General features: G+C 41.7%; 1 protein-coding gene across 1 annotated transcript in view; it reads left to right on the top strand.

Annotated features, from left to right (window-relative positions):
- Positions 1-13,301, top strand: part of LOC123245962 (renin-like) — a 48,023-nt gene that overhangs the window by 10,705 nt on the left and 24,017 nt on the right. The window contains exons 4-8 of the mRNA XM_044674930.1: positions 114-232; positions 2,146-2,342; positions 6,729-6,848; positions 8,423-8,564; positions 10,905-11,003. Of these exons, the coding sequence (XP_044530865.1) occupies positions 114-232; positions 2,146-2,342; positions 6,729-6,848; positions 8,423-8,564; positions 10,905-11,003 (677 nt within the window). The remainder of the gene's footprint in view (positions 1-113; positions 233-2,145; positions 2,343-6,728; positions 6,849-8,422; positions 8,565-10,904; positions 11,004-13,301) is intronic.

Genomic DNA, 13,301 nt, shown 5'->3' with positions numbered 1-13,301 from the left:
CTTGTTAGTGACAGAGAAGGGAGCCCAATCTCTTTCTGACCTCAGTGCATTCCTGCCTTTACTGCCCTGCCTGGTTTCCTCCTCTAACACCTGGGTCTTTGCTTCCTTCCCAGAGTTTCATAATCGATATGATGCCTCAAAATCCTCTACTTACAAAATGAATGGGTCGGAATTCCTCATCCCATCTGTATACGGCTGGGTCGAGGGCCTCCTGAGCCAGGATATACTGAGTGTGAGTCCCTCCCATAGGAAATAATGCTCCCTTTACCAATTTCCCAAAATTTAGGATCTTGGAGGAATCCTTGTGGGAGATGGGGAAGGCTAAGGAGAGGGAATAGATGTCAGCCTACTCTGAGAAGAGAGGAAGCCTGGGAGACAAAGGAGTTCTGCTACTTCCCTTTGGTCACTAGGGAGCAGTAATACAGCCCACATACCTATCCTAGAAGGTGGTTCAACTACTGCCTCAGAAAGAAAATCTGCGTTATTTGTATGGTATTTTGTGTGTAATTTGCATGTGATTCACTTAAGGGTAAAATACTTAGTGATTCTAGTCCATTCCTTGTTCTTTTCCTCCTGTGATATGGTGTGAGAAAATCACAAATCTCTCTTCTATCCATCTCTTCCCTCTTTCTCAAAGTCCTCTATCCTCATCTCCTTAAGAGAGGGCACTAGCATTGTGACTGGGCTTGGGTGTTATATTAGCTTAGCAGTGATGGGCAAACTTTTTAAAGAGGGGGCTAAAGGAAAGGAAATGTCCATCTGTCAGTCTGTTTCTAAGGGAACTCTTTGGAAGTTTCATTGTATTGTATTCTACTCATTGTATTAGTCAGATTAGGAATAACGTCCTGCAGCTGGATAACATTTCAGGGGGCCACATCTGGCCTGTGGGCTGTAGTTTGCCCATAACTGGCTTAGAGGATATATCACAGGCCAATTAGTGGTAAGGAAGGATTTACTCTATGAATCCATGCAGCATCCTATTGGCTCTCAGCTGAGAGAAAAGATCCTGGGAAATGAATCACCTGAAAATAGTTTATTTTGGAAGAGAGACATTGGGGGCTGGGGGGTAGGGTACAATCTGAAGCTTGGACCAATACCTTGGGACTGTGGCTGGGTGGGAATCTGTGGGAGTGGAAGGGAGGTATTAGGGATGTCATTGGGAGAAGAAGGAGCTAAAGGTAGGGAAGGAAGTGAAAGACAAAATGATCCAACTTATTCCAGTTTGGCCCAGAGTCCAATGTGCTCCTCTCTTCCCAGTGTTCCTCCAGGTTCTGATCTGTTGGGTCAACTTTAGGTCATGTCATTCCTGAGGGAGAAGGACCAGGACAACTTAGGCTATCCCTCCCAGAACTCCATTCATAATTTTATCTAAGTCAGTGGTTCCCAAACTTTTTTGGCTCCCTTTCCAGAAAAAATATTACTTAGTGCCCCCTGTCACATACTATCAATGCCCCCTTACAGTTATTCACTGACCCCAAATACATCTGTGGCCATCACCGCTCTACCAGATTGCTGCAGCACCCACCAGAGGGCGGTGGCACCCACTTTCAGAATCCCTGGTCTAGGTGAAATCAGGTTTTGATGAATAGAAGGGCATCCTGGAAGAGGATAAGAAGGCAGCCTGGAGCCCAGGGGCCACATAAGGAGTGGTGAAGGGGTAGGTTGTCATGCAACCCAACTCATGGAGTAAGGGGAGTGTTGGCCATAGCCAGAGACAATTAGGGTAGAGCAAAGCTCCAATCTTGACTCTGATGCTTACTGTGGGACTTTGGGCAAATCATTTAATCTTCTGTGCCTCAGTTTCCTCATCTATAAAATGAAGGGTATGGTTTAGATAACCTCAATGATTTCCTTTGAATTCTAAATTTGGGGAGCAGAGTCAAGATGGCAGCTTAGGAGCAGCAAAAGCCAAAACTACTCTATCTTTCCATACCAAACTTTAAAAAGCACTTAAAAAAGACTGCATTCTGAATCTATCTTCAAACTACCTATTTTTCTTCTTTTTCCTCCCTAATTCCTCCAAATCCCAAGTAATGGACCAGTATCCTGATTTGTTGTGGCCTAGCTAGGGTCAGCACCAGGTCAGGCTGTTAGGGCAATATGCCTTGTTTGACAGCTTTCTCCTCCAGCTTCTTAAACCCACAGATTGGTGGAATCAAGGTGACTCAGTTTTTTTGGGAGTCCACAGCACTGTCCCTGATACCCTTTGGACTGACTGAGTTTGATGGAGTCCTGGGGCTGGGCTACCCTGAGCAGGCAATAAACAGAATCACTCCTGTCTTTGACAACATAATGGCCCAAAGGGTGCTGGAGGAAGATGTCTTCTCTATCTACTACAGCAGGTGAGGCTGCTCTTCTGGGGTGGGATTCCACACCCTGGGGAGGAGGGAAGGAAGGGAATGGTGCCCATGACTGCCTTCTGCAGGAGGAAGAATGGCAGGAGGACTCACTTCCAAAAGCTCTGTGAAGTCTAGGGTGCCTCAGAGAAACAGTTGAACCCTTAATCCATGTTACTGGGAGGGAGTCCCATAGCCCAATTCAGATATCATGGGAAAATTATTTTTATTTGGCTTTGGAAAGCATTGTTTTGTGTATTCACAGAGGTATATGTAATCTAACATTTGGCTAAACTTTGTATGTTATAAAACATTTTATACTTTTCTATTGCATTTGCTATGATTATTGTGACATAGGCAGGGCATGATTATTGTCTTTGTTTTATAATGTTACAAAATATTATAATCATAATTTCATAATTACATGAAATTCATATAGATGAAGCCAATCAGTATTGTAAAATCTAGAACTGGAAAGAACTTAGCTGATATAGTTCAGGGGTTCTTATCTTGGAGTCCACAAATCCTTATAGATTCTGTGGATAGATTTCAAGGGATTCATGAATTTGGATGGGAAAAATGTAAATTTAGCATTTCCTTCAATTATTCAAAAACATTATTCTGAAAAGGGGACATTGGACTATATCACATTGATGAAATGGTCCCAGGTCACCAAAATATGGTTAATAATACTTTGATCTAGTCCAATTGCTTCATTTTACACATGAGGAGATTGAGGCCCAGAGTAAGAAAGTACCTTGTTATTGTTTTTGTGTGAGAAGTGATTTGGAACTATAAAGTGCTATGGAAACACATTTAAGCTGATAATTTATGCTGACAAGATGATGTTTTCTGGGATATTCACAACTCAGTGAGACAGTGGTTATTTATCCTTACCCTATTTACAAATAAGAATGTTGAATTTAAGAGAGGGTAACTATGACCTGTCACTGCTCATACAGCTATCATGAGATGATAGGCTAATAGATTCATAAATTTAGAGGTGGAAGGAAACTGAGTGGTCATTGAGTCCAACCCCTTCATTTTACAGATGAAGAAACTGAGGCCAAAAGTTAGGATACATAGTTTAAGACTGAACATTTGTGATGACAAATATTAAAAAAAGAATGTGTTTATTCACTAACTTATATGAGATCACACAGGTTAAGTAAGGGGCAGAGCCAGGACTCAAACTGAGAATCTCTAACTCCAAATTATATATTTTTTCACTGTTCCTTGTTGCTATTTAGTCTCATGGGAAGTAGCCAGACCCAGTTCTCCTCTAACTCCAAGTGTATGGTTCTTCCTATTCTGCCTCATGGATTTTCCCAAGGTCACAAAATTGAGTAGAAGATCTGGGATTTGCACTCATGTCTTCTGATTGAAAAATCCAGTCTTTTTGGCCTCACATTTCCTAGCTGGGTGAACTTGGGCAAGTCATATAACCCCCATTTCCTAGCCCTTAGCGCTATTCTGTATTGAAAACAATACACAATATTGATTCTAAGTGGGAAGGGAAGGGTGAAAAGAAAAAAAAAAGAAGAGAAAAGCAGAGAAAAGAAAAAAAAAGAAAATCCATTCTTCTTTCCAATATACCTTGTTACCTTTTTTTACTCAAAGTCAGGATTAAAATCCAGAACTTCCCGCCCCAAGACCAATGGTTCCTGTATATATGGAAGAGGTATGAATGGAAAAGACATTCTAGGCAGGGGAAATGTTGTGATTCTTTGTCATCTCTCTCTATATATGTGTTAAAGGTAACATAGTCGAGTGGATAATGGTGTTGGCTTCTAAGTCAGCAAGACTAGAGTTTAAGTCTCCTTTTTGCCTCCTATTCCTTGACTAAACAAGTCATTTTCATCTTCAAGAGAGTGATATGAGGTAATGCCCAAGATTGTAAGCAACAGGTCAATTGCCAATCTGCACTGATCTCTAGATCTATTTATCATCTCCAGATAACCTGATAAAGACAGCTTAGTTGATAAGAAATAAGGACATAAAGATCCTTTAGCTCATGCTTCCAGCTCTGTCTCCAGGAGCATGGAGTTTATTATATATATTTCAAGACTCATTTCACACAAAAGAACTCCCCCCAAACTTTGCAGATGCGCAGAAGTTACAAATTATGTCATATCAAAAACACAAAAGGTCTCATTGGCTTCAGAATAGAACAAGGCCAAGGCTGAATTTTGACTGGGTTCTTATCAGAAAGCTGAGTCGGGGAATATTTTCTCAGGGTTGAATTGCCCCTGCTAAGGTTTTGTCCTTGGCTGTACCAGACAGCTGCATTCCTGGCCAAAGGGAAAAAGTGTTAACCTCTTAAATATAGGTTTGCTAGGAACTTAAAGCTTTTCAATAAGGCCACAATATTTTTCAAAAGAAATCATAAGGATCACAAAAGGGGTCAAAAGAGGAGTCTTAGATCTATATCTATTCTTTTATTGGCTTCCCACACATTGATAAAAAGATCTCTCTCCCTTCTCTCAGAGTTCCCTAGATCAATTAAATCATGGCTCTTTAGCACTCTCTTTACCCCCTGCAAAAAAAAAAAAAAGAATTCAACAACATAGGGAGAGATGAACACAATGTTCTACTAGAAGGTGTTATCTTCTGTGACCAAGTGCATGTCTTAGATTGAGAGGCAGGCATTGGACTTGCTTGGTATTTACTCAAGGTCCCATGATCTAGCAGAAGGCCCCCAGTCCTTCAGGGAGACATCTGCTGGTTCATGAGAGGGTGGGAACCAAAGTGAGATTGTTGGATTTGGGATCCATTTGGGATTCATTCTGTGTAATTGGAGAGAGCCCCCACATTGATGAGATCACAGAGCCTCCTAAGTGTCAAAATAATCCTACAATATCTGATGCTTCATAAAAACCCTGCCAAAGAGAGGCCCAAATTACCATCTGGGTGAAATAGGGCATTACTTGATAATGAATGAAAATTCCATCAGTTTCCATGCGAGTTCTGCAGATTGAGAGGAAAGACAAGGAAGGATCCCCTGAGAACTCCCCACAAGTGTCCATGGAACACAGTTGAATGGGACATGGATGAGTTGGAGGTTGTGATCTCCACATGAGGTGGGAATATCCCCTTCTACCATAATAGATCACTTTTCAAACAAAGTAAGAAAGAGGCTGAATACTGAGAGTTGAGATGCAGAGAAGAGGAGTGAGTCTACTGTGGCCTCTATGTCTGGCAGCAGGCATATAACATACACATGCACACACCTACTCATTTAATTTCTAAATGTCTATTACTCCAAACTTGGGAGCACTAGCTATTGAGATGTGTGCTGAAGTCTGTGAGATACAATGTTGTTTTCTTTTGTTTAGTTTTTAATCCTCACCTTCCATCTTCAAATCAATACTGTGCATTGGTTCTAAGGTAGAAGAGCAGTAAGGGCTAAGTAATGGGAGGTAGTGACTTGCTGGTGGTCACAGATAAGAAATGTCTTAAGGTCACATTTGAATTCAGGACCTCCCACATCTAAGCCTGGTTAAAACACTGCTAGGGATACCCTGGGGATCAAATGAAATGCTAAGTATGAAAGGGATGGGAGATGGGAGTGGCCAAATAATTCCATCAATTCTTCCCTGTCTCTTTACAGGAAATCCAAGTGAGGATACAAGTCCATCCCAACATGGCTCCAACTTCCCTGTCCATGAGCATCCTTTGTAGCATGATACAACATCACACACTCTACCAATCCAGAGAGGCCCCAAGGAGGCTCATTGGAGACTGACTGCTGATTTTCTCTGCACAAACCTCCCCACCCCCATCCCCTTTGATCACAATCCCGTTCATTCCTACCCTTACCTTCCTCTCATCTTTCTCAGAATCTTTTCCCAGGTGCCAAGTCCCACTCTTTGGGACTTTGGCCTGACTGAAAGTGCCTAAAGAAAGAGAATGGGTTCCAATTTGCATCTTATTTTCATAGAGCTCATTTGCACATCCCCATCCCTCCTCCTCTCTACTAATTGCTGCAATCACTGCTGGGTCAGGTTGGATTGACCCGGCCTGGAAAAATTAGAGCTGTCCAATAATGGCAAGGACTGATTTGGGAGCAAATGAATTCTCCCATCATGGGGTCTTTCAAGGGAAGGCTCAATGACCACTTGTTGGGGGCCTAGAGAGGAGCTCCTTATTCAGGGATGTAGCAGGATGTAGATTCAAAGCATGAAGGGCCCATGAGGTCCCAGCTATGAGACCCAGGAAAGGAGAAGAATGCTCATACCCTGGTTTTGCTCTCTCACACTGTCTACTGCCTCCTATCTCCTATGGCCCAGTCCCTGTTCTCCAAATCACTCTCCTAATTTCCTCCTGACCCTGTTTCCCCTTGACCTTGAATTCTTAGACCTCAGAGTGAAAAGACTATTATCTGACTTCCAGGAGTTCAGGGCTGAAAGCTGGAGAGCTGATACTCGGAGGAAGTGACCCTAAATATTACCAAGGGACCTTTCACTACATCAACACCAGCCTTCGAGACTTCTGGCAGATCCAGATGCAAGGGTGAGGAATTGCCAATGGTTCTAATTTTATTCCACCTTCTAACTCACCCTGAAATCCAGACACATCTAACATTGGCCAACCCTGAGAGTTTTTGTCACCCACTTCTCTACATTCAGATATCTCTAGAATGACTTCTAATGAATGACATTAATATCCTTCACTAGGGACCACTGCTATGGACTATTTTAAATGCTTACTTTCTTAGAAACAACTCTAAGACAAAAAGGCAAGGGCTAGATAAGCAGGGTTAAGTGGATGTCCCAGGGTCATACAACTAAGAAGTATCTGAGGCCAAATTTGAACTCAAGTCCTCCTGACTCCAGGCCTGGTTCTCAAACCACTGAGCCACCCAGCTGCCCCTGCCATAAACTATTGGTGAGGGGACAGGTTTTCTGTTTTCTTTTCTTTTCTTTCTTTTTCAGTTACATGGAGAAATAATTTTTGACAATTGTTATCTGACATTTTAGGACTCAGATTTTCTCTTTCTTCCCTTCCTCTCCAAGGTGGTAAATAGTCTGATAAAGGTTATCCCAGTGCTTTTATCAAAAATAGATTTCCAAATTCCCCAAGTCTGAACTGAAGACATATCACACGTACAAAACAAAACAAAACTCATGAAGGAAATAAAGTAGAATATGGCAGCTGGGGCTTTGATTAGCAATCAAGAGTCCAATAGTTCCTTCTGTGGCTGTGGATGCCATTTTTAGCCATGAATCCTTTGTGTTATCTATACCATAGACTATTAATTCAAATGGATGTTCATGAGAGAGAAGGAAGAAGAGACAGAGGGAGTATTCCCAAGGTGTTTGGAGGGAGGTGAGAATGGGGAGGTACTGACCCTAACAATCCAAGGACTTGGCCACTTGATAAAAATAAGAGACTGCTGGAATTGGAATGGGAGACCTGGATTTCAATCCTGGATCTGACAATCATCGGCTATATAGCATTGGATAAGTCATGCTCTCTGAGTGCCATTTAGCTCATCTGTAAAATGGCAATAATAGTACTATCCTATAGCTCCCTCATGAATTAATTATGAAGAAATACTTTGCAAACATTAATCACCAGACTTGGTAACTTCTACCCACCTCCCTCTTCTCTAATATGTGGAAGTTCTAGCCCAATGTCCTCTAGGAAATCTCCCTAGTTTCAGCTCAACTATTTTTCTTTTCTTTTTTAACGTTTACTTTCTCTCTTATAATCATTACTGTATATTGGTTCTTAGGCAGATGAGCAGTAAGGTCTAGTTAAACTCGGTTAAGTGACTTGCTCAGGATCACACAGCTAGGAAGTGTCTGGGGCCAAATTTGAATCCAGCATATCCCATCTCTTGGTATTATTCTTAAACCACTGAACTACCTAACTGGCCCCCTGCTAACCTATTTTCCACCTATATATCACATTCTCTGAAACACCCTTTCCATGTATTTGGAGCATCACATCTGTGGATTGTATCTGTTCTTTTCTCTGTCCCCAAGATCCTAATCTGAGGCTCTAAGTCTCTGGGGGGTGGGGCAAGTGGCTGACCCTGCCGGCCTATGAACCATCTTTCTGTCTCTGACCTTCCCGTCCAGGGTGACTGTCACATCTCAGGTGGTGTCCTGCAAGGCCGGTTGTGCTGCAGTTGTGGACACAGGAACATCCTTCATCACAGGCCCACCTGAGTCCATAGGGGCACTGATGAAGATAATTGGAGTAGAGGAACATGGGCAAGAGGTGAGCAAGCCAAACTCTGGGAAGAAGAAGAGAGTGGGGGGTTACTAAAAAGGGCTGAGTAAAAACAAGGATCCTGAAGTTCCCTTCCCAGAGAATAAAGGGCCACAGGGGGCTGATTCAGAAGTGGTTATCTCAAAAACAGTTGTCCCATTTCAGTCTGCCCCACTCCTTGCAAATGCAACAATTACTTAAAGGGTATCATAGATTTCAGAGTTGGAAAGACCCTCAGAAGTCTTCATTCTATCCGGTTCCAATATTCCCTGCACAGCATTCTTTACAAGTATCCATCCATCTTCCACTGGAACACTTTCACTGATAGGGAGCTCACCACCTTACACAAGATAGACATTTCTATTTATTGCCACAGAATTTGATTATTGACACCACTGAGGTAGTGCAATGCATAGAGTGCTGGAATCAGAACCAAATTCAGTCTCAGACACTTATTAGCTGTGTGACCTTGGACAAGTCACTTAACTTCTGTTTGCCTAATTCACTGGAGAAGGAAATGTCAAACCACTCCAGTACTTGCCAAGAAAACCCCAAACTAGGTCCTGAAGAGTTGAATGCAACTGAAACACAACCAAAAGTTCAACTATTAGAAAATTCTCCTTGAGATACAGTCAAATCTGCCTCTATAATATCCAGCTATTGAAATAGGGGGAATTTGCAATAAAAATATATTATATATAATATAAATAATCATATATATTTGATTTTTTGATGATTTATGTGGGTTTATTTTTTTAATTTTTTTTTAGAAAAATTTTCCATGGTTACATGATTCATGTTCTTACTTTCCCCTTTAAACCCCCAAACAACTCCCCTCATAGCCACCACACAGTTCCACTGGTTTGAACATGTGTTGTCAATCAAGACTTATTTACATATTATTGATAGTTACATTGGTATAGTCATTTTGAGTCTACATCCCCAATCATGTCCACATCAAGCTATGTGTTCAAGCAGTTGTTTTTCTTCTGTGTTTCTACTTCTGTAGCTCTTTCTCTGAATGTGGGTAGCATTCTTTTCCATAAATCCCTCAGAATTGTCCTGGGTTATTTCATTGCTGCTAGTACATAAGTCCATTACGTTTGATTTGACCACAGTGTATCAGTCTCCGTATACAATGTTCTTTTGGCTCTGCTCCTTTCACTCTGCATCAATTCCTGGAGGTCTTTCCAGTCCACATGGAATTCCTCCAGTATATTTTTCCTTTGAGCACAGTAGTATTCCATCACCAGCATATACCACAATTTGTTCAGCCATTCCCCAATTGAAGGGCATACCCTCCTTTTCCAGTTTTTTGCTACCACAAAGAGTATGGCTATAAATACTTTTGTCTTTTTATATATGATCTCTTTTGGGTACAAACACAGCAATGGTATAGCTGGATCAAATTCTTTTAGTGCTTTTTGAACATAATTCCAAATTGCCATCCAGAATGATTGGATCAGTTCACAACTCCAACAGCAATGCATTAATGTCCCAGTTTTGCCACATCCCTTCCAACATTCATTATATAAATATATTTGAAAGATTATCAACTAGGAGAGAAATAACAATTTTTTTGTATTTGTCCCCAGAGGGCCATTGTTAAGAGCAATGAATGGAAATAGTCAAGCCATATTTCAGCTCAGTGGCTGAAAAAATGTCCTAAAAATGAGGGCTGCCCCAAAGTGCCATTCCACTTTGGGCTGCCTCAACTGAAAATGAATCCCCTATTACCTAATGAAGTGAATGATCATTTAGTGATCACCTGATGGCAATGCTGGAGATCAAAACTAGCCAATATTGAAAACAAATGTTTAACAAAATAGATACAAATGCAATACAACATAGATAATAATAATTTCTGACTTTTCTGTTTGACACCATTGTTATAGAGGCAGTTGTTTAGTCATCATTAGTCCTGTCCAAATCTTCATGACCCTATGTGGGGTTTTCTTAGCAAAGCTACTGGAGTGGTTTTGCCATTTCCTTCTCCAACCCATTTTACAGATGAAGAAACTGAGGCTAATAAGATGAAGTCACTTGTTTGGGTTTACAGAGCTAGTAAGTATCTGAGGCCACACTCAGGAAGTCTTCCTGACTCCAGACCCAATATTCTATCATCTCACTGTCCCTATAGAGACAGAGGAGTTCCCTGTTCAGATTATAGGTTATACTCAATGATCTCTGAAGTTACTTTCTATTCTGACTGTGTAAACTCCTGAACCTGGACTAACACTGAGAAAGAGGACCCAGATGACACTTCAGCTCTTCCTTACTGATCTGTGCACATGTGAGGTCTAGAATGTCTGGAACTAACATGGGCTTTGGGACCCTTTCTGTCTACAGTATTTTGTAAAATGTGACCTGGTATCCATGCTCCGAGATATTTCGTTCAACTTTTATGGCAAGGACTTCACACTCCAAGGTTCTGACTATGTCTTAGAGGTAAGTTTCTGGATCATCGTCTTTCTTTTTCTCTGTCTTTCTCTCTGCCTCTCTTTCTTTCTCTCAGTCTCAGTCTCTTTCTCTGTCTGTCGGCATGTCATCTGTCTGTCTGTCTTTGTCTCTTATTTTTTAGCATCGTGTCCCAATAATTTAATAGGGAGAGACATCCTATGCAAATTAGTAGCCACCATCTATTGTGAGCCAGATGGTGAGATCTATTTGCATCTCTCTAAAAGATCAATGAAGCATCATCCTAACTTGTGCTTAGATAGGATGTTGAATGATCATAGCATATTAGTACTGGAACAAGATACCATCTACAAAGTTTCAGATAAACTAACCAAAGAGGTCTGGGCCATTACTTCCTCAGACATGGGTAGAATCCTGTCTGCTAAGCCAATAAAATCAAAGTGGAGACTTCCGGGTTAAGATGGCGGCAGAGTAAGAAGCAGCTCTTAACCTCTCCTGACCGAAACACACAAAACTCCTCAAGGGGACATAAAAACAAGTCCAGACGAACGGAGGAACCCCACAACAGGGCACAGCATGGAAGGTACGTGGAATCGAGACAGTTCCAGGCTAAAAAGGGCTCTCACTCAATCGCGAGCTGAGCAACCGCCCCACCCCCACCCCCTCCACACTCACCTATAGCTCCGAACCCAGCTAAAAAGAAATAGAGCAAGTTTGGGGCACCCATCGAGTCATCGGCAGCTCCGGGACCTGTTCCTGAGAGCAGCAAGACTTAGGACCCCACTAAGTCAAGAACGCACGCGAAATCTGAGCGCGCAGGAGCAGAGAGTGGACGCTGGGCGCGCGCCCGCTGAGCAGAGGCGTGGGTGCCGGCTGAGCAGAGGCGTGGGTGGAGGCAAACACAGCCAGGAACTAAAGCCTAAGTGGGGAACCAGTGCAGACGGGTATACGACTGTGGAAGTAGCTCCCTGAGACTTATAAAGGAACCCCCTGCAGAGGATCAAGCAAGGGAATCCACCAGGGGGCTTGACCTTGGAAAAAACTAGAACTCAGACCTCAGGAGCCAATAGATCTCAGACAGACATAGAGAGCGAGGATAAACCTGAGAAGCTGCTGGGCTAATGATGGCTAATCAGTTACAGGAAATTCAGAAGAGAAAGAATAATAACAAAAAAAAGAAGTCTTTAACACTCGACAGCTTCTACACAGAGAAAATCCAGACAACCGAGCAAACAGAGGAGGAGAAAAAACAACCATTCAGACCCTCCCCAAATAAGGAAAACTCCTCACAAGCTATGGAAGAGTTCAAATCTGAGATTCTGAGGAAAATGGAAGAGATCTGGCAAGAAAATAACAGCTTAAAAGGTAGAATCTTGCAACTGGAAAGCGAGGCTCAGAAACCAAATGAACTGATAAGCAAATTGAACACAAGAAATGACCAGATTGAAAAGGAATACCAGAAGATTATGGCCGAAAACAAGAAGATTATGGCCGAAAACCAAAAGATTATGGCCGATTACCAGAAGATTATGGCCGAAAACCAAAAGATTATAGCCGAAAATCAATCCCTAAAGGCTAGAATTGAGCAAGTAGAAACTAATGATCTCTCAAGACAACAAGAACAAATAAAACAAAGCCAAAAGACTGAAAAAATAGAAGGAAACATGAAATATCTCAGTGAGAGAGTGACAGACCAAGAAAACCGGTCTAGAAGAGACAATTTGAGAATAATTGGTCTTCCAGAAAAACCAGAAATTAATAAAAACCTGGACTCTATACTAACAGAAATAATTCAGCAAAATTGCCCTGAAGTCCTACAACAAGAGGGCAATATAGACATTGAAAGGATTCATAGAACACCTGCGGCATTCGATCAAGAAAGGAAAACACCAAGAAACATCATTGCAAAATTCAAGAGTTTCCAAGCAAAAGAAAAAATCTGACAAGAAGCCAGAAAGAAACAATTCAAATATCAAGGAGCAACAATCAGGATCACACAGGATCTGGCAGCCTCAACACTAAAAGACCGCAAGGCGTGGAATACAATATTCAGAAAGGCAAGAGAGCTGGGCCTGCAACCACGGATCAACTACCCATCAAAATTGACTATATATTTCCAAGGGAAAGTATGGGCATTCAACAAAATTGAAGAATTCCAGGTATTTGCACAGAAAAGACCGGGGCTAAATGGAAAGTTTGATATCCAACCACAAAAACCGAGAGAAACCTGAAAAGGTAAATAAGATACAGAGGGGAAAGAAAGAAAACTTATAATTTTTAAATTTGCCTTTTTAAGGGCCTCAGTGAGATCTAATTATCTGTATTCCT

The sequence above is a fragment of the Gracilinanus agilis genome, chromosome 4, assembly GCF_016433145.1.
Source record: "Gracilinanus agilis isolate LMUSP501 chromosome 4, AgileGrace, whole genome shotgun sequence".
NCBI lineage: Eukaryota > Metazoa > Chordata > Mammalia > Didelphimorphia > Didelphidae > Gracilinanus > Gracilinanus agilis.
The sequence above is the reverse complement of the archived record's forward strand: the minus strand, read 5'-3'. Positions and strand labels throughout refer to the sequence as shown.